This window comes from Scyliorhinus canicula, chromosome 3 (assembly GCF_902713615.1).
Source record: "Scyliorhinus canicula chromosome 3, sScyCan1.1, whole genome shotgun sequence".
NCBI lineage: Eukaryota > Metazoa > Chordata > Chondrichthyes > Carcharhiniformes > Scyliorhinidae > Scyliorhinus > Scyliorhinus canicula.
Genome location: NC_052148.1, coordinates 271,845,223 through 271,870,674, shown reverse-complemented (window position 1 = coordinate 271,870,674; position 25,452 = coordinate 271,845,223). Strand labels below are relative to the sequence as shown.

At 53.1% G+C, this 25,452-nt stretch overlaps 1 protein-coding gene across 13 annotated transcripts in view; it reads left to right on the top strand.

Moving 5' to 3' along the window:
- The window catches only part of LOC119963540 (electrogenic sodium bicarbonate cotransporter 1-like), a 296,890-nt gene that overhangs the window by 50,242 nt on the left and 221,196 nt on the right, over nt 1–25,452 (top strand). For all 13 annotated transcript variants that reach the window (XR_005460119.1, XR_005460120.1, XM_038792824.1 and 10 more), the window contains exon 3: nt 2,464–2,646. Coding sequence is in view for 11 of the 13 variants with exons in the window: in XM_038792824.1 (XP_038648752.1) it covers nt 2,464–2,646 (183 nt within the window). In the remaining 2 variants the exon portion in view is untranslated. The remainder of the gene's footprint in view (nt 1–2,463; nt 2,647–25,452) is intronic.

Genomic DNA, 25,452 nt, shown 5'->3' with positions numbered 1-25,452 from the left:
GCCTCACCTCCAGCCAGTGTGGCGCGTGATTCGAAATTACGATTCCCCCCATACTCCGCCCCCACCACCCCCAACGACACCACTCTACTCACCACAAAGAAATCAATTCTCGAATACACCCCGTGTGAGAAGAACGAATACTCCTGCTCCTCGATCTTCACTCTCAGCGACTTGCATCGGTCACCCCAGAATCCCCACCTCTTCCTCCAGAGCCACAATTCGATCATTAGGGTCGGACACCATCTTGTCCACCTTGCGTATCGGCTCTCCTTGTGCCTCAAGGAGACAGTGGTATAGTAGTATTGTCACTGGACTAGTAATCCAGAGACCTAGGGTAATGCGTGGGAGATCTGGGTTCGAATCTCACAATGGCATGTGGTGAAATTTGAATTCGATAGAAATCTGTAATTAAAATTCTAATAATGGCCATGAAACTGTTGCCGATTATCATTAAACCCCACCTGGTTCACCAACGTTGTTTCGGAAAGGGAATCTTCTGCTCTTACCTGGTCTGGCCTACATGTGGCTCCAGACCCACAGAATGTGGTGGACACTTAACTGCCCCCTCCAGGGCAATTAGGGAAGGGCAATAAATGCTGGTCTAGCTGGAGATGCCCACATCCCCGTAACAGAGATTTTACGAAAGGCACTTCTCGACATGGTCCATCGATCCTCGCAGAGGTGCGACTGCTCCCTGAATGGCCTTCAGCCAATCGCCATGCATCTCCTTCCTTTGCTGGCGAAGCTCCTCCTTGATGAAGACCATCAACCGCTCCATCTGGGACTGTCCCACTGGCGATGACCTTTCCCCTTCCGCCATTCTCCCAATTGTTGCTGTGCCGTAGGTCCCCTCCAATTCCTCAGCCAGGTCTTCAACTGTTTTTTTGCCGGGTGCAGTAGACACGTCAATCTTGGGGAGAACCTCTCCCTCTACACCTTCTGCACCAAGTTCATGCCGGAGCTGCCCCACTAACGGGTATAAAATGCCCAAACCGCCGCCTTTGAGCTGGAGCTGCCCTGTGTGTGACCACTCACTCCATGGCAGCCACCGGGAGACCTGACCCGTGTCTCACTTTTGTGCGTTGTTGTTCCTGGATCCCAATGGGAAAGCAAGGGTGGAGACATAAACTAGTGTTGATTAGTACAGGATTCCCTGTAATTTAGAGTGATGCGTGATTTAGTTAAAGCTTTTAAGTTACAAAGGAGAACTGATTGGGTACTTTGAGGGCAACTGATTGGGGCCATCTGAGATTAGGGGCCATAGCCTAAAGATTAGGCCTTTCAGAAGTGAAAACACAAAGGGTGTAGAGGTTTGGAGCGTTCTTCTGCAAGTGGGTGGCATGGTAGCACAGTGGTTAGCACTATCGTTTCACAGCGCCAGGGCCCCAGGTTCGATTCCGGCTTGGGTCACTGTCTGTGCGGAGTCTGCACATCCTCCCCGTGTGTGCGTGGGTTTCCTCCGGGTGCTCCAGTTTCCTCCCACAAGTCCCGAAAGACATGCTATCAGATGAATTGGATATTCTGAATTCTCCCTCTGTGTACCCGAACAGGCGCAGAAATGTGGCGACTAGGGAATTTTCACAGTAACTTCATTGCAGTGTTAATGTAAGCCTACTTGTGACAATAAAAATTATTATTATTATTAAATGACATTTGGTGCTCGATCAATTATTAATTTTAAACCTGAGGTTAATAGATTTTTCTTAGTTACAGCTATTAAGAGAAACAGGACAAAGGATGTGGATTACATGGATTAACCCTGACTTTATTGAATGGCAGTGTAACAGACTAGTGCATTCCTAATAAGGCCATTTGGAGAAACAGATGTCTAGCCTTCTGTTTCTATTGATGCAGTTCACAACTGACCACATGGTGAATGCTTGGCTGATCTCCAATTTCCCAACTCGAGCTTCTCGCCCCAATGGGGAAAATCTAGCCCTAAGACTTTGGCACCATAGGAGAAGACATACAGATGGAGGTGGGAGATAATGGTCTGGGTGCAAGGCAACAAGCCCTGTTTTGGTTCAGTGATTACTCTAGGGTTCCGTACCTCTGCATTAAACCTGAGTGGACAGTCAAGGAGGTTGAAGGAGCTGTGCCAGAGGCACATCTTTGCTGGTGGACTGGGTTGATATTAATCCAAGAGACATTTGAGCTCATCCGGTGTCGGTTTCGGGTAGATGGGATGGAGGAGGTGGTGGAGGAGAGATAGAGCAGGGTTGTGCCAGTGTATATTTGGTGACTGAACCCACACCTCCGGTGTTGTTAGCATGTTCGCATGGCCACTTACATGAGTCACCACCATTTCCGCTTCCTTCTAATTGTATAAAACACAGGTTGAAACTCACCTGGAGTAACAATTCAGTGCTGCGAGCCTCACCTGTGTGAACTGTACAAGAACAGTGCGTGTGGGTACAGAGTGTCTGACGGAAGCTGGTTAACCCTTTGTGAAAACCTTTTCAGGCCATCACACTGTTTACATTGGGGTTCATGTCCCAAAGAGCTACCGAAGACGGAGACGGCATCGGAGACGAGCAGGGACAAAGGAACGGAACAAAGAGCGGGAAAGGACAGCGGAGGCCTCTGATCGTTCAGACACTGAGAACAACGATGAGCTGCTGACTGGGAGTCTCTTTAAGCCACTCCGTGAGTATCGCAATAACTTGTGCACCCACTCAACACAGCATCTTCAATGTGTAAGAACCTTATTAGGGGAGGAGGGACCCTATTCAGCACACACATCCCTGTCAAACTAAAATATGTCAAAATTGGCCACAAAGTCCCAACAAGTGATGAGAGGTAACTGTACCGACTAATGTAGCTGGGAGCTTTCGGAAAGGGCAAGGCCACTTCCATTAGCACCACAGGTCAAAAAGGACTCGAGTGTTTGTGTGATCACGGGGTTACGGTCAAACCAGCGTTTATTGCCCATCCCTAATTGCCCTTGAGAGGGTGCTGGCGAACTGCCTTCTGCAGTCCCTGCAGCGTAGGTACACCCACAGTGCTGTTAGGAAGGAAGTTCCAGGATTTTGCGCCAGCGACAGTGAAGGAACGGCCGATATATTTCCAAGTCAGGAAGGTGAGTGACTTGGGTGGAGGGGAACCTCCAGGGGGTGGGGTTCCCATGTATCTGCTGCCCTTGTTCTTCTAGATGGTAGGGGTGGCGGGTTTGAAAGGTGCTGCATGAGGAACCTTGGTGTGTAGCTGCAGGGTAGATGGTACATGCTCCTGCCACTGTGTGTCGGTGGTGGGGGAGGTGAATCTTTAAGGTGATGCATCTGGTCAAGTGGGCTAACATGTCTTGCAAAAGGAATGTCATACCTTGTGTCGCTGGACCCAGGTGTAACATGAAGCTTCCGCGTTTACCTTTGACCTTAAGGTTTGCAAATTGGCAACATCTTTTGAGGCGGGGGAAGAAGTGACAACAACAGCAACAACTTCATTCATATAGCACCTGTTTAGAAGGAAAATGTCCCGAAGCTTTTCACAGGAGGATTACTGGACAAAATTGGGGCACAAGCCACATAAAGGGATTGTACGGCAAGCGACTATGGTCAAAGAGGGAGGTTTTAGGGAGGAGATTTTTGAAAGGAGGAGAGAGAGAGGCAGAGAGGATTTAGGGAGGGAATTCAGATCGTGGCCTTAGAGACGACAAGCTTGAGTGTGTCGAGCAGGAGCAGCGATCAGATCGTTAATGATTCCAGCAGGTTTAATGCCAACTGTGTTTTAGTATTTTACTCTAGGTAGTGACTGCTTCCATTTCCCAGAAACTTCCAACTATCTTTTTTGCCATTTGAACCAGTCTGCCAGAACAAATCAAACTTTGCTGCAACTTTACGTATGACTTCATTGGGAAGGTTTTGAGTTTCAGTTTTACTTCTTGTTCAGGGCTTTGTACTCCACACCCTTTAACGTCCCCCTCACCCCCCTGCGAAAACCGCCCTCCACAAACAGATCCTTCTATCCACATTGGGTAAAAGCAGCTCAGTCCGTTGAACACCTCCATGGAAACTCAATGGTTGATCAGGAAAAAGAAAGGTTGTTTTGAAATCATAAGGGCTGGTTATAAAAGAACCTGGGGTGTGATCTAACGGAAAAGTGTCTAAGTGTCATTTGTGGTGGGTTTTGCTGGCAGTTTCCACCCTGGCTGTGTCAGCGAGTTCCCCACCACTGTCTAATCCATATTTGGGGCGCGATTGAACAAAATGGCAACAAAGTCCCATAGCGAGCGTGTTTAACCGTATGTTTCCCGGCACTCACAACGCTGTGAAACGCAACGTTATTGAACGGCGCTCTGGTTAAATCGGAGACCTCAGCAGGAACGTGTGTCTGAGCCGCATCGACCCCCACGTTCTGCAGGAGGAGCTCTGCCTGTCAGAACGCTTCAGCGTAACGGGAGATCAAAATGGCATCTCGATTTTTGGAAGACCCCGGCGGCGACCCCCAGCTCCTCCATCCATCCTTTCATGGGCATGCCCCCCCCCCCTCCGGCCCTGACTGTTTGCACCCTAGCACCTGGGCACACTGCCACCCTGTAAGTGCTCCTGCCAGCCTGGCCATGCCCCCAGGCACCTTGGCAGGGTGGCAGTGCCAAAGTGCCGACCTGGCAGTGTCAAGGTTCCCGGCTGCCGGGGGAGAGCCAGGATGCCAACCTGCCTTGTCCCTGACCACCCAGGGGCCTCCGATGGCCTGGGAGACACCCCCAGGGTCCATTTCACCTGGCCCAAGTTTGTGTGAACCAATGCTAAACGGTGGCCAGCTGGGGTCTCCCGGGGGAGACCGTTAGATGCCGGGAGCCAGTTAGATCTGGCGCAGGCATGGCCGAGTCGGCTCTGAAACTGACTTGGTCGGGCGAGGCCCGGTGTTGCCCATTGTGGGCGGGAAACCGAACGCGCTGACTCGCAAGTCCCGTTCGATCTCGCGAGGTGCGGCGGCTGTTGGGAAGCCCGATGGCGGCTTCTCCCGGTCTCTAGCGGCCGCGTCAATGTTTAACGGGCCAAGTTTGTTTCAATCTACCGACCAGATCATTTCACAATCGATAGATTCAATTGTCGTCTTTCTCACTCTCTTATTCATTGCTCAGTTTTTGAGAAAAGGCTGAACTTGCAGCCCCCATCGCTGGAAACATTTTCAACACGCCTTCCCTAATTATTTTTTTTAAATATAAATTTAGAGTACCCAATTATTTTTTCCAATTAAGGGGCAATTTAGCGTGGCCAATCCACCTACCCTGCACATCTTTGGATTGTGGGGGTGAAACCCAGGCAGACACGGGGAGAATGTGCAAACTCCACACGGACAGTGACCCAGAGCCGGGATTCGAACCCGGGTCCTCAGCCCCGTAGGCAGCAGTGCTAACCACTGCGTCACCGTGCTGCCCTAACCTTTCCTAATTTTAAAGGCCGGCGTTCGGTCACCACTCGGTCAACTCCTTTTTCCAGAGAAAAGATTCCCTCTTTCTATCCTCCTCAACATCTGAGATCTCGTATCGATCTTGTAAATGATTTTTTTTGCATTTTGTCCATTGGCTGGTTACCCTTTCGGAACAGAGAGCCCAGAACAATGCACCAGTCTGTGGGCTTGTTTTAAATAAAACAATGATTGGGAGAGGGTTTTAATTATTTAAAAAATATTTCACATAACGTACATCAGAGACGCAGGGTCACCATGGCCTTCTGAACTTGATGAGCTCACAATGGAAGCCCAGCCTCACCAACAGAATGACCAGCTCACTTTAATCTGTACGTCTGTGAGCCTGCGCTGGTCCTGTGCTCAGAATCACCAAAGCTCTGTTTATTCTTTGTCGAGGTCCATTTTGCGTCCATGTCCTTTTACAAGAGGCAACAGTTTAAATACCAATATTTATCAGAATTTCTGCAGAAGTGGGAGCATACTATTGGGAATTTGGGACCATTGCTCCTGGATTCTTGATCATAAGATTGTTAGATATAAGAGCAGGAGTTGGCCATTCGGCCCCTCGATCCTGCTCTGCCTTTTATGGGTGATCTGATTGTGCCCTTAACTCCGCTCTCCTACCTGGCCATCTGACCCCCATTTAGATCAAAACCAATCACCAAAACACCCCCCTCCCCATGAGGGAGACCCGCACCATGAGAGAGACCCCCACCAGAAATCCCCCCATTACCGAGACCCTTTCCTCGGAGTCTCCCATTACAGAAACCCTTGCCTGTGAGCCCCCCATTACAGAGACCCTTTCCTGGGAGCCCCCATTATAGAGAACCCTGCCTGGGAGCCCCCATTACAGAGACCCCTGCCTGGGAGCCCCATTACAGAGACCCCTGCCTGGGAGCCCCCATTACAGAGACCCCTGCCTGGGAGCCCCATTACAGAGACCCTTTCCTGGGAGCCCTCCATTACAGAGACCCCTGCCTGGGAGCCCCCATTACAGAGACCCCTGCCTGGGAGCCCCATTATAGAGACCCCTTCCTGGGAGCCCCCATTACAGAGACCCCTTCCTGGGAGCCCCATTATAGAGACCCCTTCCTGGGAGCCCTCCATTACAGAGGCTCTTTCCTGGGAGCCCCATTACAGAGACCCCTGCCTGGGAGCCCCCATTACAGAGACCCCTGCCTGGGAGCCCCATTATAGAGACCCCTTCCTGGGAGCCCCATTACAGAGACCCCTGCCTGGGAGCCCCCATTACAGAGACCCCTGCCTGGGAGCCCCATTATAGAGACCCCTTCCTGGGAGCCCCCATTACAGAGACCCCTGCCTGGGAGCCCCCATTACAGAGACCCCTGCCTGGGAGCCCCATTATAGAGACCCCTTCCTGGGAGCCCCCATTACAGAGACCCCTGCCTGGGAGCCCCCATTACAGAGACCCCTTCCTGGGAGCCCCATTACAGAGACCCCTGCCTGGGAGCCCCATTACAGAGACCCCTTCCTGGGAGCCCCATTACAGAGACCCCTTCCTGGGAGCCCCATTACAGAGACCCCTGCACGGGAGCCCCCATTACAGAGACCCCTTCCTGGGAGCCCCCATTACAGAGACCCCTGCCTGGGAGCCCCCATTACAGAGACCCCTGCACGGGAGCCCCCATTACAGAGACCCCTGCCTGGGAGCCCCCATTACAGGGACCCCTGCCTGGGAGCCCCCATTACAGAGACCCCTGCCTGGGAGCCCCCATTACAGAGACCCCTTCCTGGGAGCCCTCCATTACAGAGACTCTTTCCTGGGAGCCCCCATTACAGAGACCCCTGCCTGGGAGCCCCATTACAGAGACCCCTGCACGGGAGCCCCCATTACAGAGACCCCTGCACGGGAGCCCCCATTACAGAGACCCCTGCCTGGGAGCCCCATTACAGAGACCCCTTCCTGGGAGCCCTCCATTACAGAGACTCTTTCCTGGGAGACCCCATTACAGAGACCCCTGCATGGGAGCCCCCATTACAGAGACCCCTGCCTGGGAGCCCCATTACAGAGACCCCTGCCTGGGAGCCCCCATTACAGAGACCCCTGCCTGGGAGCCTCATTACAGAGACCCTTTCCTGGGAGCCCTCCATTACAGAGACCCCTGCCTGGGAGCCCCCATTACAGAGACCCCTGCCTGGGAGCCCCATTATAGAGACCCCTTCCTGGGAGCCCCATTACAGAGACCCCTGCCTGGGAGCCCCATTATAGAGACCCCTTCCTGGGAGCCCCATTACAGAGACCCCTTCCTGGGAGCCCTCCATTACAGAGACCCTTTCCTGGGAGCCCCCATTACAGAAACCCCTGCCCGGGAGCCCTAATTACAGAGACCCCTGCCCGGGAGCCCTAATTACAGAGACACCTGCACGGGAGCCCCCATTACAGAGACCCCTGCCCGGGAGCCCTAATTACAGAGACCCCTGCCCGGGAGCCCTAATTACAGAGACCCCTGCCCGGGAGCCCTAATTACAGAGACCCCTGCCTGGGAGCCCCCCATTACAGAGACCCCTTCCTGGGAGCCCTCCATTACAGAGACTCTTTCCTGGGAGCCCCCATTACAGAGACCCCTGCACGGGAGCCCCCATTACAGAGACCCCTGCCTGGGAGCCCCCATTACAGAGACCCCTGCCTGGGAGCCCCCATTACAGAGACCCCTGCCTGGGAGCCCCATTACAGAGACCCTTTCCTGGGAGCCCTCCATTACAGAGACCCCTGCCTGGGAGCCCCCATTACAGAGACCCCTGCCTGGGAGCCCCATTATAGAGACCCCTTCCTGGGAGCCCCATTACAGAGACCCCTGCCTGGGAGCCCCCATTACAGAGACCCCTGCCTGGGAGCCCCATTATAGAGACCCCTTCCTGGGAGCCCCCATTACAGAGACCCCTGCCTGGGAGCCCCCATTACAGAGACCCCTGCCTGGGAGCCCCATTACAGAGACCCTTTCCTGGGAGCCCTCCATTACAGAGACCCCTGCCTGGGAGCCCCCATTACAGAGACCCCTGCCTGGGAGCCCCATTATAGAGACCCCTTCCTGGGAGCCCCATTACAGAGACCCCTGCCTGGGAGCCCCATTATAGAGACCCCTTCCTGGGAGCCCCCATTACAGAGACACCTGCCCGGGAGCCCCCATTACAGAGACCCCTGCCTGGGAGCCCCCATTACAGAGACACCTGCCCGGGAGCCCCCATTACAGAGACACCTGCCCGGGAGCCCCCATTACAGAGACTCTTTCCTGGGAGCCCCCATTACAGAGACCCCTGCCTGGGAGCCCCCATTACAGAGACCCCTGCCTGGGAGCCCCATTACAGAGACCCTTTCCTGGGAGCCCTCCATTACAGAGACCCCTGCCTGGGAGCCCCATTATAGAGACCCCTTCCTGGGAGCCCCATTACAGAGACCCCTGCCTGGGAGCCCCATTATAGAGACCCCTTCCTGGGAGCCCCATTACAGAGACCCCTGCCTGGGAGCCCCCATTACAGAGACCCCTGCCTGGGAGCCCCATTACAGAGACCCCTGCCTGGGAGCCCCATTATAGAGACCCCTTCCTGGGAGCCCCCATTACAGAGACCCCTGCCTGGGAGCCCCCATTACAGAGACCCCTGCCTGGGAGCCCCATTATAGAGACCCCTTCCTGGGAGCCCTCCATTACAGAGACCCTTTCCTGGGAGCCCCCATTACAGAGACCCCTTCCTGGGAGCCCTCCATTACAGAGACCCTTTCCTGGGAGCCCCCATTACAGAGACCCCTTCCTGGGAGCCCCCATTACAGAGACCCCTTCCTGGGAGCCCCCATTACAGAGACCCCTGCCTGGGAGCCCCCATTACAGAGACCCCTGCACGGGAGCCCCCATTACAGAGACCCCTGCCTGGGAGCCCCCATTACAGAGACCCCTGCCTGGGAGCCCCCATTACAGAGACCCCTTCCTGGGAGCCCTCCATTACAGAGACTCTTTCCTGGGAGCCCCCATTACAGAGACCCCTGCCTGGGAGCCCCCATTACAGAGACCCCTGCACGGGAGCCCCCATTACAGAGACCCCTGCCTGGGAGCCCCATTACAGAGACCCCTTCCTGGGAGCCCTCCATTACAGAGACTCTTTCCTGGGAGCCCCCATTACAGAGACCCCTGCACGGGAGCCCCCATTACAGAGACCCCTGCCTGGGAGCCCCATTACAGAGACCCCTGCCTGGGAGCCCCCATTACAGAGACCCCTGCCTGGGAGCCCTCCATTACAGAGACTCCTGCACGGGAGCCCCCATTACAGAGACCCCTGCCTGGGAGCCCCATTACAGAGACCCCTGCACGGGAGCCCCCATTACAGAGACCCCTGCCTGGGAGCCCCCATTACAGAGACCCCTGCCTGGGAGCCCCCATTACAGTGACCCCTGCCTGGGAGCCCCCATTACAGAGACCCCTGCCTGGGAGCCCCCATTACAGAGACCCCTGCCTGGGAGCCCCCATTACAGAGACCCCTGCCTGGGAGCCCCCATTACAGAGACCCCTGCCTGGGAGCCTCATTACAGAGACCCTTTCCTGGGAGCCCCATTACAGAGACCCTTGCCTGGGAGCCCCCATTACAGAGACCCCTGCCTGGGAGCCTCATTACAGAGACCCCTTCCTGGGAGCCCTCCATTACAGAGACCCTTGCCTGGGAGCCCCCATTACAGAGACCCCTGCCTGGGAGCCCCATTATAGAGACCCCTTCCTGGGAGCCCTCCATTACAGAGGCTCTTTCCTGGGAGCCCCCATTACAGAGACCCCTGCCTGGGAGCCCCATTATAGAGACCCCTTCCTGGGAGCCCCATTACAGAGACCCCTTCCTGGGAGCCCTCCATTACAGAGACCCTTTCCTGGGAGCCCCCATTACAGAGACCCCTGCCCGGGAGCCCTAATTATAGAGACCCCTGTCGGGAGCCCTAATTACAGAGACACCTGCACGGGAGCCCCCATTACAGAGACCCCTGCCCGGGAGCCCTAATTACAGAGACCCCTGCCTGGGAGCCCTCCATTACAGAGACCCCTGCCTGAGTCCAGACAGAGACAGTGGAAAAAAAATCACTGCTTTAAAACTCACGTGTACAATTCACCTGCGAACCTTAACTCCCGGAGGTGGCGCTGAACCTGAGCGTGGGGTCGGCGAAAGTTTCAGAGAGTACCTCCTACCCGCCTAGTCCACGCCTGTGTGGGCCAGTACTAAACAGCGCCATGGCGAGGTCTCCCAGACATGGCTGTTAGTGCCCGGGACCCGGGGGAATACAGCGCAGACATATTTAAATGAGCTAATGGCTGACTGAAATATGTATATGTGAATCTTACCCAGCGAAGGCACGATCCAGATCGCTGCGTCTCGCACGATTCAGTGGCCTCGTCAGGTCACCAGGTTGGAGGTGACAAGGCCATTAAATCGCGCCCTATGTATATAGGATTATGTTGATGACATGCATTCAATATTGAGAATTCTCGAGAAACGGGAAGGTTGAGGTAACCTGTTGAGACGTCTTTAAAGTTATGAAGGGGTTTGGCAAAGAAAATATTTTCTGTTGTGGGGGAGTCAAAACTAAGGTCATAAATCTAATATAGTCGCTAATACATTCGGTCGGAAATTCAGAATAAACTTCTTTTCCCAGGGAGTTGTGAATGTGGAACACACTCCCACGAGTAGTTGAAACAAATAGTATAAATGTGCACCATAAACACTTGAGGGTGAAAGGGATAGAAGGAAGTGCTGCTCGTGTGGAAAGGGAGTGGGAGGGGGCTTGTGTGGACCATAAAGACCAGCATGGATCAGTGCGACTGAATGGCCTGTTTCTGTGCTAACCCCGATGATTTAAGCTTACTCCACAAACCCCTTGATATGAAAGCAATGCAAAAGGATCAATTGTCAAATCCAGGGTATCCCCTCAATTTCCTTTGTAAAAGCATGAATACCATGTACCTTACAGCATGAGTGACTCGGACTGATTCATTAGCTATTTGGACAGATGTTCCCCTGAATAATTAACTCCGTTCCATGCACTTCGGTAGATTTGTAATTTTGGTAATTCTTGCTCACCACAATCTTTTCCCTTGCATTTCTCCAATTGACAACAGCTCAGGAAATCACTTCCCTTCCATTGCACAGTCACAGCAATGAAGTTACTGTAAAAAGCCCCTAGTCACCACATTCCGGCGCCTGTTCGGGTACACAGAGGGAGAATTCAGAATGTCCAATTCACCTAACAAGCATGTCTTTCGGGACTTAGACTTAGTCTTAGAACAGTACAGCACAGAACAGGCCCTTCGGCCCTCGATGTTGTGCCGAGCAATGATCACCCTGCTTAAACGTAACCCGTATAATCCGTATAACCCAACAATCCCCCCCATTAACCTTACACTACGGGCAATTTAGCATGGCCAATCCACCTAACCCGCACATCTTTGGACTGTGGGAGGAAACCGGAGCACCCGGAGGAAACCCACGCACACACAGGGAGGACGTGCAGACTCCGCACAGACAGTGACCCAAGCCGGGAATCGAACCTGGGACCCTGGAGCTGTGAAGCATTGATGCTAACCACCATGCTACCGTGAGGCCCCTTGTGGGGCCTTGGGAGGAAACCGGAGCATCCGGAGGAAACCCACGCAGACACGGGGAGAACGTGCAGACTCCGCGCAGACAGTGACCCAAGCGGGAATCGAACCTGGGATCCTGGCGCTGTGTAGCAACCGTGCTAACCACTGCGCTACCGTGCCGCCCAGCAGCTACTTTGCCGCCCAGCAACCTCCTTCCCTTATTCAGCTTTTGTGGGGTTTCTAGATTTTCAGCTGACATGGTATCTGTAGAATCGAAGGTTTGTCTTTTCACTTCCTCATCCAGTTAGTGAGGAAGTTTCTCAACTATTAGCCTGAGCTATTCGAAGTAGCACAGTCACAAGACTTTCCTGTGGATTGAGTGCTGACCTTTCTCTAATAGATGGTCCAGAATGGCACATCTTTATATCAGAGAAATCTGAGCAAATTAGTAGGTAAATAATTGAGTGAACTAGTGAAAAAGTGAGTGAGCACCGGGTGAGTGACAGCCGAGTGAGAAATCGAGTGAATCGCTTATTGATTGAGCGGACGGGTTAATGAGTAGATGGTTTCATTAGTCACAAAGATTCATCGATATCCCGATAGGCTAAGTGAAAAATCAAACCCAAAAATGGCCACGTGGGCTCCCAGCTCTGGGACCGTGCTCCGGACAGGAGATAGTGCTTTCTCGGGAGAAATGCAACCAATGGTCAGGATGTAACAGCAATGTTTTTGCCAGTGACAATAAGCCCTGCCACTCTCAATCACTGGTCCAGATGTTCTGCCTCCAGAGTTGTATGCAACAGAGTGAGGACAACACATTCTGGCAAATTGGGCCGGATTCTCCGTCCAGCGCCGCCGGAATTGCGAAATACGAACGGACGGTCAATTCACCGCCAAACGAGATGCCATATTCCAGTCCCTCAACAGCAGAGCGAATGCGTTCTACGTTGCACGCCAGTGAGCCCATGCAAATGGCACATTAAACATCATTGGTATATCATTAACTGGCCCGACCTGGCATTTTCCGAGTCTTCCGCAATGCTCCACCTGCGTCGGGAAGAATTGACCCTCTGTGTAGCACTCCCTCAGTACTGACCCTCCCACAGTGCGGCACTCCCTCAGTACTGACCCTCTGACAGTGCGGCACTCCCTCAGCACTGACCCTCTGACAGTGCAGCACTCCCTCAGCACTGACCCTCTGACAGTGCGGCACTCCCTCAGTACTGACCCTCTGACAGTGCGGCACTCCCTCAGTACTGACCCTCTGACAGTGCGGCACTCCCTCAGTACTGACCCTCTGACAGTGCGGCACTCCCTCAGCACTGACCCTCTGACAGTGCGGCACTCCCTCAGTACTGACCCTCTGACAGTGCGGCACTCCCTCAGTACTGACCCTCTGACTGTGCGGCACTCCCTCAGTACTGACCCTCTGACAGTGCGGCACTCCCTCAGTACTGACCCTCTGACAGTGCAGCACTCCCTCAGTACTGACCCTCTGACAGTGCGGCACTCCCTCAGTACTGACTCTCTGACAGTGCAGCACTCCCTCAGTACTGACTCTCTGACAGTGCGGCACTCCCTCATTACTGACCCTCTGACAGTGCAGCACTCCCTCAGTACTGACTCTCTGACGGTGCGGCACTCCCTCAGTACTGACCCTCTGACAGTGCGGCGCTCCCTCAGTACTGACCCTCTGACAGTGCAGCATACCCTCAGTACTGACCCTCTGACAGTGCAGCACTCCCTCAGTACTGACCCTCCCACAGTGCAGCACTCCCTCGGTACTGACCCTCTGACAGTGCAGCACTCCCTCAGTACTGACCCTCCCACAGTGCGGCACTCCCTCAGTACTGACCCTCCCACAGTGCGGCACTCCCTCAGTACTGACCCTCTGACAGTGCAGCACTCCCTCAGTACTGACCCTCTGACAGTGCAGCATTCCCTCAGTACTGACCCTCCCACAGTGCGGCACTCCCTCAGTACTGACCCTCTGACAGTGCGGCACTCCCTCAGTACTGACCCTCTGACAGTGCGGCACTCCCTCAGTACTGACCCTCTGACAGTGCGGCACTCCCTCAGTACTGACCCTCTGACAGTGCAGCGCTCCCTCAGTACTGACCCTCTGACAGTGCAGCGCTCCCTCAGTACTGACCCTCTGGCAGTGCAGCACTCCCTCAGTACTGACCCTCTCACAGTGCGGCACTCCCTCACCGCTGACCCTCTGACAGTGCAGCACTCCCTCAGTACTGACCCTCTGACAGTGCAGCACTCCCTCAGTACTGACCCTCTGGCAGTGCAGCACTCCCTCAGTACTGATCTGCTGACAGTGCAACACTCCCTCAGTATAGATCCTCTGACAGTGCAGCACTCCCTCAGTACTGATCCTCTGACAGTGCAACGCTCCCTCAGTACTGGCCCTCTGACAGTGTGGCACTCTCTCAGTACTGACCCTCAGTACTGACCCTCTGACAGTGCAGCACTCCCTCAGTACTGACCCTCTGACAGTGCCACACTCCCTCAGTACTGACCCTCTGACAGTGCAGCACTCTCTCAGTAATGACCCTCTGACAGTGCAGCACTCCCTTAGTACTGATCCTCTGACAGTGCGGCACTCCCTCAGTACTGACCCTCTGACAGTACGGCACTCTCTTAGTACTGACCCTCTGACAGTGCAGCACTCCCTCAGTACTGACCCTCTGACAGTGCGGCACTCCCTCAGTACTGACCCTCTGACAGTGCGGCACTCCCTCAGTACTGACCCTCTGACAGTGCAGCACTCCCTCAGTACTGACCCACTGACAGTGCAGCACTCCCTCAGTACTGACCCTCTGACAGTGCAGCACTGCCTCAGTACTGACCCTCTGACAGTGCGGCACTCCCTCAGTACTGACCCTCTGACAGTGCGGCACTCCCTCAGTACTGACCCTCTGACAGTGCAGCACTCCCTCAGTACTGACCCTCTGACAGTGCGGCACTCCCTCAGTACTGACCCTCTGACAGTGCGGCACTCCCTCAGTACTGACCCTCTGACACTGCAGCACTCCCTCAGTACTGACCCATAGTGCGGCACTCCCTCAGTACTGCACGGGGAGTGTCAATCACAATTTTGTGCTCTTGTTTCTGGAGTTGAAGTCTCACTTCTGCTGCGTGACTGAGCCACAGTTGAGCAGTGTACATGAAAGTGGGCTCATCAATTGCACAGTGCGCATTTCTGTGTCAAATCTTCAATATAATGTTTCACACAATAAACCCAGGTTAATAGCGTTCTAATTGAATTGTTAGGCGACTATCCCTTGACTGATGGAGCCAGATGCTTTTAAGAGTCTGTTTCAGGAATGCGATGATGGATTCAATGAAAAGTATTGTTGAAGGATTTGAGGAATGTGTGTGAAAAGTAACTCTTACATCTCGCATTTCATTCCCTTGGCATCGTCACGTAGACCAATGTAATAACGATTGTAAGTAATTTGGACACCGTTTGCATGACCAACCACAGACATAATTAGCAATGGCTGCAAGGGATTAAAAAAGGTAACAAGTTTCTATAAACTCCTATAAACATCATAGATTAGCCATTTGATAGTAATAGTTTATGTTACTTTAAAAGTAATCACTTTGAATGGAATATGCAGTCATTAAAATAGTCCCCAATCCCGATGGCTAATCGTCAGTACTAGAGCCAAGAATCCTGTTGGCAACTGGTCACCTCATTGAGATCCCGAATAGTGGTGACCAGAGACAATGTGCCCTTTGTATGGGCCCACATACCATGCTGGCAAGCAGGGTGCTTTCAACTCTGTGTGGAATCTGCCACCAGGGGCGGAGTGAGGAGGAGGGGCGGGGTGAGGAATGGGACAGGGAGAGGGCGTGAGAGACGGGAACAGGGAGAGGGAGCAAGAGAGCGATGGAGAGCGAGCAGGGGAGAGAAAGGCAGGAAGAAGGAGCAAGAGAGGGAGGGGGATCGGGAGAGAGAGACAGAGGGAGGGAGTGAATAGGAGTCGGGATTAATCCAAACACAACCCCTTCCTGACAGATGCAACCAGCCACCTGGTGTAAGTGGGAGGGCGAACCATCTTTGCCTTCTCTGGGCATGGTTGGCACCAATGTCAGTTGTCCCAAGCTGGTTTAGCACACTGGGCTGAATCGCTGGCTTTGAAAGCAGACCAAGGCAGGCCAGCAGCGCGGGTTCAATTCCCGTACCAGCCTCTCCGAACAGGCGCCGGAATGTGGCGACTAGGGGCCTTTTCACAGTAACTTCATTTGAAGCCTACTCGTGACAATAAGTGATTTTCATTTCATTTCATTTTCCTTTTTGATCAGTGGCCTCTGTGCACAGGAAAGACACAGTTGGTTCTGCGTGGCCTTTCAATGCCCAAAGGTAGTGAAATATTCTGTACAACTACAAGTTTTTCATTTTTCTTTTGCATTCTCTCGCTGCATCTTTCTCTCTTCCCTCCGTTTATTCGCCGCTCCTTCCCACTTTTCCTCTTAATCTTTTTCTCGTTTTTCCTCTCTCTCTCTCCCTTCTCGCTGATGTTGTCATTAATATTAATCTGGAGCGAACTGCAATTGATACTAACGTTGGTCTCAGCAGCTGAGTTCATGGCAAGATGAGACATCACCTTAATCTCCTTCACCCCTTAGAAAAGCCTGACCTTGAGGCTGTTAATCAGAATGTACAAAAATCCCCCACGTTACCCTGGGCTGGGAGAGATTCACGGACACCGCCCGGCATCTCTGTGGGCAGCTGCCTGTGGGCTGATTATGTATCGGACAGGTGCTCGTGCGGGCTGACGAAGGAGGGGCTAGCAGAGGAGGAAGGGCCAGAGTGGGAAGTGGAGGGGGGGAGAGGATCGCGATGGCGGATTGGTTGGTTGGTTGGAAGAGGTGTGAGTGGGGAGGAATTTAGAAGGTGACTCTGGAGCAGCACGGTGGTACAGTGGGTTAGCCCTGTTGCCTCACGGCGCTGAGGTCCCAGGTTTGATCCCGGCTCTGGGTCACTGTCCGTGTGGAGTTTGCACATTCTCCCCGTGTCTGTGTGGGTTTCACCCCCACAACCCAAAGATGTGCAGAGTAGGTGGATTGGCCAGGCTAAATTGCCTCTTAATTGGAAAAATGAATTGGGTACTCTAAATTTATTTTTTAAGAAAAGAAGGTGACTCTGGAGGGGTGGGGGGCTGAGAAGGCGCCAGGCCTGGGAGGTCAGAGGGTGAGGGGTGGGCGGGCGGGAGGGGGGGGGTGAGTGGTGCAGGAGGAGGTTGGGAGGACTGAGGGGGGTTGAAATTCACCTTGACGGGGACACAAAAAGGCCATATTACCCCGTGCTGCCAACTGGGCCCGCTGCCAGATATTCAGTCCTGTTGGCTGTCAGTGGGATTAAATATCTGCTGGAGCTTTAATAAGCGACAGGCGCGGCACAGCTTGATTTGTGCGGCTGCCCAAGGTGAATTCCAATCTACCATCTTTCCCCTGTTTGGTTTTTAGTGGGTTCCGTGCTTGCTGGGTGTGAGGAGGACCTGGTGAGTTTCTGTCTGGCCCAGCATGCTGAGAATCATTATTCCTGAGTGTTATACTAATGCCCTGATTTTCCTTGATCTTTCTGACTTTGTAACTTCACGAAAAGTCAGGGGATAATCCTGTATATACTCATCCCATCTACCAGAACCATCGCCTTTAATCACCCCCAACTGAGCACCCTCCGTTTTTATGCTGCATTGAAGATATCCCTTCACCCCATAAATTCCCATATATTTCACCACATTTTAAAAATATTGAACTGCATTTGCCATTTATCTGCCCACCACATTGGCCTATCCAGGTCGTCTTCCAGTCTTTTGCAATGCTTGGCACCACTAAGCATACCCAATTCACCGTGAACCAGATTGTTTCCCAGTCCAGCAATGCCACAACGTTAAAATTCTCATTCTTCGCTTTGAATTCCTCTGAGGCCTTGTTCCTCCTTGTCTCTGGAAGGTCCTTCAGCCCATCAACCCTTCCAGAATTCTTCCAATTCTCTAAATGATCGACGTACAGATCCTTTCAGCTTATTCGTGAAGTTGTTCTGCCACTCAACTGGGGCACGGCGGAATTTGGTACAAATTCGTCATTCGTTCTTGTGGAAAGGAGCATAAAATTTACACAGAAACAAATTATTCAGCCCAGTTGGTCCATTCTGATGTTTATGCTTTCCCCGCCTTTCCTCCCACTCCACTCTCCATCTCACCCCATCACCGTATCCTTCTATTGCTCTTTCCCTCATGTTTTTATCCAGTTTCCCCTTAAATGTATCAATCCTATTCAGCTCAGCCAGTCCCTGTGGGAGTGAGTTCCTCCTTTTGTCTCTCACTTCTCCCTGTGACTGCGATGGATTTTACATTTCTCCGGGATCAAGCATTAATTGAGCTAAAGTAAATTACTCTGGGTGGCGCAGTGGCTAGCACTGCTGACTCACTGCACCGAGGTCCCAGGTTCGATCCCGGCCCTGGGTCACTGTCCGTGTGGAGTTTGCACATTCTCCCCGTGTCGGCGTGGGTCTCACCCCCACAACCCAAACATGTGCAGGGGGAGGTGGATTGGCCGCACTTATTGCCCCTTAATTGGAAAAAAAGAATTGGATACTCTGAATTTATATTAAAAAAAAGTAAATTACACTGTGACAGGCTCAGAAATAAATAAACTGCCCAGCTCAGAAACAGGCCATTCGGCCCAACTGCTCTGTGCTGGTGTTTATACTCTTCACGAGCCTCCTCCCACTCCATCTCACCCTATCACCGTCTCCTTCTATTCCCCTCTCCCTCATGTGTTTGCCCAGCTTATCCTTAAATGCCTCTGCCCTATTCACCTCTGCACTCCCCGTGGGAGCGGGTTCCACATTCCCACCCCTCTCTGGGTAAAGAGATTTCTCCTGAATTCCCCATTGGATTTATTAGTGACTACACTATATGCATGATACCGATTTTTAGATTCCTCCACAAGGGGAAACTCTTTCTCCATGGCTACCATTTCACTCCTTCGGAGGTTTAAAGATCCCTATCAAGTCTCTTCCCTTTTCTGGAGACAAGAGGCCCGGCCTTGTCAGATTTTCCTGACCGTCAGCCTGTCAGAGATATCATTCTGACAAATTCATTTAGCACCATCTCCAGTGCCTCTATATCCTCTTTGTAATGTGGAGGCTGTAACCGTTCACAACTGTGTCGCTTTCTATCAGCACTTAGATTCTCACAGGGCGACTCCAAGACCCCTAAACCAGTTTGGTTCGGACTTTGTTGGCCACATGTTGCTTTATATTTTTAGTGGAGGCAACTGTTGCGCTGGATTGCAACATGGGATAATTGAGGGATTGGTGTCACTGGAGATGTAGGGTGGGTCTAACAAATATCCGGCATGGAATTTCAGGGGATTAAGCCTCTCATCGCAGTCAGAGATCCCGCTCTGTGACTCTTTATATAATGGCGATTAAATTTTAATCATGGTATTACTGCATTATGAATTAGATTGCCTTCAGTGTTAAGTGTTAAAAAAAGAAACCAGAACGGTGGTGCAGTGAATTATGGGGACAGGTTGCTTTGGAACCTCAGAAAGGGCAAGACTATATTTTTCCTCCCAAATCTGAAGTTTTGATCTTCGTGATCTGAGTAACGTGCGTGCAGTTGAAGTTTGGAATCACTGAGATTTGGACAATTGGAGCGATCACTCCAGAGGGAAGGCAGTTCCGGAAATCACACATTCGGGTGGAGGATGACGAGGAATCAGGGTGAAGAGGAACCTGGGTGAAGACTCAGAACGTCATCTGTTGTACGCCATTGAAGTAGAAAAGAATAGAAGACAAGATGGAGCCTTAATTAAAGCGAGGACAGTAACAAATGGATACTACAATTGGTGTAAAGATCCTTGCGGCTGAATTTCACCAAGTATTATCCACAGAAACAGGTGTGATGAACGGTATTAATAGCTGCCGTAAACGGTACCAGACCTTTAATACCTTGCCCCTTTAAGAGGCTTGGAACCCTGGGGGACTCCGCCTCTGGCTACGTCCCCAGGAAACGGTATATAGGATAAGGCTCCATGTGGCGAGCACACTTCTCTCGGATGCTGTTCTGTTCTCTGTAGATTAAAGCCTTTTGATTACCGACCTCGCTCTCGCGTAGTAATTGAGGGTGCCTCAACTGGCATTTGGCCCAATTAGTCCATGTTGGCGTTTACGTTCTACATTAGCCACCCCTCACGCTACTTCATCTCCTGTTATTTTCTTTCTCTGAGTATTTGTCCAGCTTCCACATAACTGCATCAACCTGTTCACCTCATCCATTACCTATGGCATCGAATTCACCTTCTCACCACTCCGTGGGTAAAGATATTTCTTCTGAATTCCCGATTGGATTTCTTGGTGATGACACCTAGTTCAGGGCTCCCTCAGGTCATCCCTCAGCCTTTTCTTTCCTAGAGTAAAGGGTCCCAGTCTGTTCAGTCTTTCCTGATAGGTACAACTTTTCCATCCGCTACTTTACCTAAAACCTGTGGGAATGGCAGGAAAGTGGAGCATTGTGGCTCTGTGCTTGCTGCTAGCCAGGAAACTAAGGAAGTTCGGCATGTCCACGTTGACTCTTACCAACTTTTACAGATGCACAATACAAAGCAGCCCATCTGGCTGCATCACAGCCTGGTATGGCACAGTATTGCTCGGCCCAAGACCGTAAGAAACTTCAGAGTCGCGATCACAGCCCAGTCCATCACACAAACCTGCCTCCCATCCATTGACTCTATCTACACCTCCCGCTGCCTTGGGAAAGTGGGCAGCATAATCAAAGACCCCTCCCACCCTGCTTACTCACTCTTCCAACTTCTTCCATCGGGAAGGCGATACGAAAGTCTGAGAACACGCACTATCAGGTTCAAAAACAGCTTCTTCCCTGCTGTTACCAGACTCCAGAATGACCCTCTTATGGACCGGACTGATCTCTTAACACATCTTCTCTACTGAGTAGTCCTACACTCCATATGCTTCACCCAATGTCAGTGTATTTACATTGTGTATTTATGTTTGCTGTCTATTTTTTTCCGTGAACGGAATTATCTGCCTGGATTATACGCAGAACAATACTTTTCACTGTACCTTGGTACAGGCGACAAGAAACAAATCCAATCCAAACCTTGCCCTGGTCATAATTTTTCTATTGCTACTGGCGGCCTGTTGCACTCCTGCCAAGGAAGCGTGATGGGGCCTCCCAACCACTGTCCTCATCTCCATTTCTCTTACTCCTGCACCCTGGGCCTGTCGGCTGTAGGTGGTGATAGGCTGATAGGAACTGTTATTATTCTCCCTTCATCCAGGAACTGTCCTAACCCTAACCCTAATTTGTCCTTTTGAGGCCAAGTCAGGGAAGAATAAACAGGCTGGGTGTCTCGTAAAGAGATGGCTGAGGGGGTGACCTTGTAGAGGCCGTCAAAACTATGAAAGGTTTTAGAACAGGCACAGGGAGAAAATGTTTCCATTAAGACCAAGAGTAAAACTTGAGCCCATCACTCAGAAATCCAATGAGGAAATTCCTTTACCCAGAGAGTGGTGAGAATGTGGGACTGGCTACCAGGGGAAATGGATGAGCTAAGTAGTTTAGATTCACTGAGGGGAAGCTGCATCAACACCTGAGGGAGAATGGGACAGAAAGATCTGCTGATCGGATTGAAGCTCATCACTATCTTCTCAAGGGTAATTAGGGACGGCCTCAATTGCCGGCCTCACCAGCTTACATCCCGTGAGCAAATAGTTTTTTAAAAAAAAAGAAGGGGCTGAATGCTCCGCACCCCCCACGCCGAAATCATGGTCGGCCAAGCGGCAGAGAATCCATTTCCCCGCACGGAATTGGGACCGGGGGCGGTTCCCCGATTCTGCAGGCCCCGAAAAGCAGAGCACTGCCGCCTAGCCCCTACCTGGGGCCATTGCTGGAGGCCCGCCCCGCCATTCTCCACCCCTGACCGGCCAAAGTCCCGAGGGCTGGTTTAGCTCACTGGGCTAAATCGCTGGCTTTTAAAGCAGACCAAGCAGGCTAGCAGCGCGGGTTCGATTCCCGTACCAGCCTCCCCGAACAGGCGCAGGAATGTGGCGACTAGGGGCTTTCCCCAGTAACTTCATTGAAGCCTACTCGTGACAATAAGCGATTTTCATTCATTTCATCTAATGTGGTCCTGCTGGTCAGGAAACTAGCGTGGCGGCTGCGGACTCAGACCGTGGCCGTCCTGGGCGGGGGCGGGCTGATCGGAGGGCAAAGGGGGCTTTATACACGGCTGGGCAATGCTCGGGCGTGCGGTCAGGGTCGGGCACACGGCTGATCAGAGGGTCTGTTTTTAGGGTCCAGCTCTGCGGTCTGAGTCCGCCATGGGGCACGGAGCAGCCGCGCTGGAGGCCGCCGCCATGCGCATGCGCGGCCTCCGACCCGGAAGTGTGGGGGCCCGTATCTGCAGCAAGAGCTGCTAGATTTACGCTAGCCCCCTGCAGGGCTGGGAACATGTGGCCCAAAAACTGGCGTGAAAGTCCACAGTTTTGATCCCGGCTTGGGGACATAGTCCCCAAAACAGAGAATCCAGCCCAAGCTTTTTCAAAGAACCAGTACAGGCACAGTGGGCCGAGTGGCCTTCTCTGCTACAGTAATAATAATCTCTCTTCGTGTCACAAGTTAGCTTGCATTAACACTGCAATGAAGTTACTGTGAATGTACAGCACTGTTGGTCTTCCCGATATTAAACCACCCAATGTTCCAATACTCTGAAATATCAGTTCCTGGTGAACGAAACAAACAAACCATTTGTTAATAAGTTAGAATTTGCTCAGTACATATCTGCTGATAGTTTAGATTTCACTCTGATATTAAAACGGATTATGAAATGTATGAATTATTGATCTTTATACTTCTGAAAGCCTGATGTAACTGGGAGGTTGTTAAACATTTATGTGTGAATGTGGTTACTAAGAGTTACTGTTTAGCCAAGGCTTGGTTACCAGAAGCCAATCCAATTTGTTAACTCCTTCACTGTCTTTGTGGAATCCTGTTGATCCTGGGTGAGACGGAATATTGCCTTGGCTCTCAAATTTAATAGATAGTTAGTGAGTTCAATAAATTGGGGTTTAAAATTGTCTTTCCCTTCACAAGATTCAGTGGGTATATTCAATCATAGATCATAGAGTTTACAGTGCAGAAGGGGCAGCGCGGTAGCATGGTGGTTAGCATAAATGCTTCACAGCTCCAGGGTCCCAGGTTCGATTCAGGGTCCCAGGGTGCTGCACTGACAGGGTGCACAACGGCCAATCCACCTATCCTGCACATCTTTGGACTGTGGGAGGAAACCGGAGCACCCGGAGGAAACCCACGCAGACACGAAGAGAACGTGCAGACTCTGCACAGACAGAGACCCAAGCCGGGAACCGAACCTGGGACCTTGGAGCTTTGAAGCAACGGTGCCAACCACTGCCGTTGTGCTGCACTGACGGGGTGCTGCACTGACAGGGTGCTGCACTGACGGGGTGCTGCACTGACAGGGTGCTACACTGACAGGGTGCTGCACTGACGGAGTGCTGCACTGACAGGGTGCTGCACTGACGGAGTGCTGCACTGACGGAATGCTGCACTGACAGGGTGCTGCACTGACGGAGTGCTGCACTGACGGAGTGCTGCACTGACGGAGTGCTGCACTGACAGGGTGCTGCACTGACGGAGTGCTGCACTGACGGAATGCTGCACTGACAGGGTGCTGCACTGACGGAGTGCTGCACTGACGGGGTGCTGCACTGACAGGGTGCTGCACTGACGGAGTGCTGCACTGACAGGGTGCTGCACTGACGGAGTGCTGCACTGACAGGGTGCTGCACTGACGGGGTGCTGCACTGACGGAGTGCTGCACTGACAGGGTGCTGCACTGACAGGGTGCTGCACTGACAGGGTGCTGCACTGACGGAGTGCTGCACTGACGGAGAGCTGCACTGACGGAGTGCTGCACTGACAGAGAGCTGCACTGACGGGGTGCTGCACTGACAGAGCGCTGCACTGACAGAGCGCTGCACTGACGGAGTGCTGCACTGACAGGGTGCTGCACTGACGGAGTGCTGCACTGACAGGGTGCTGCACTGACAGGGTGCTGCACTGACGGAGTGCTGCACTGACAGGGTGCTGCACTGACGGGGTGCTGCACTGACGGAGAGCTGCACTGACGGAGTGCTGCACTGACAGGGTGCTGCACTGACAGGGTGCTGCACTGACGGAGTGCTGCACTGACAGGGTGCTGCACTGACAGGGTGCTGCACTGACGGAGTGCTGCACTGACGGAGAGCTGCACTGACGGAGTGCTGCACTGACGGAGAGCTGCACTGACGGGGTGCTGCACTGACAGAGCGCTGCACTGACGGAGTGAGCACTGACAGGGTGCTGCACTGACAGGGTGCTGCACTGACAGGGTGCTGCACTGACAGGGTGCTGCACTGACGGAGCGCTGCACTGACAGGGTGCTGCACTGACGGGGTGCTGCACTGACGGAGCGCTGCACTGACAGGGTGCTGCACTGACAGAGAGCTGCACTGACGGAGCGCTGCACTGACAGGGTGCTGCACTGACGGAGTGCTGCACTGACGGAGTGCTGCACTGACGGAGTGCTGCACTGACAGGGTGCTGCACTGACGGAGCGCAGCACTGACAGGGTGCTGCACTGACGGAGCGCTGCACTGACGGGGAGCTGCACTGACGGAGTGCTGCACTGACGGAGCGCTGCACTGACGGGGAGCTGCACTGACGGAGTGCTGCACTGACAGGGTGCTGCAGTGACGGAGCGCTGCACTGACGGAGTGCTGCACTGACAGAGTGCTGCACTGACAGGGTGCTGCACTGACGGAGTGCTGCACTGACAGGGTGCTGCAGTGACGGAGTGCTGCACTGACAGAGTGCTGCACTGACGGAGCGCTGCACTGACGGGGTGCTGCAGTGACGGAGTGCTGCACTGACGGGGTGCTGCACTGACAGGGTGCTGCACTGACGGAGTGCTGCACTGACGGGGTGCTGCACTGACAGGGTGCTGCACTGACGGGGTGCTGCAGTGACGGAGCGCTGCACTGACGGAGTGCTGCACTGACGGAGTGCTGCACTGACGGGGTGCTGCACTGACGGAGCGCAGCACTGACAGGGTGCTGCACTGACGGAGCGCTGCACTGACAGGGTGCTGCAGTGACGGAGCGCAGCACTGACAGGGTGCTGCACTGACGGAGTGCTGCACTGACGGGGTGCTGCACTGACGGGGTGCTGCAGTGACGGAGTGCTGCACTGACAGGGTGCTGCACTGACGGAGCGCTGCACTGACGGAGCGCTGCACTGACGGGGTGCTGCACTGACGGGGTGCTGCACTGACAGGGTGCTGCACTGACGGGGTGCTGCACTGACAGGGTGCTGCACTGACAGGGTGCTGCACTGACGGGGTGCTGCACTGACAGGGTGCT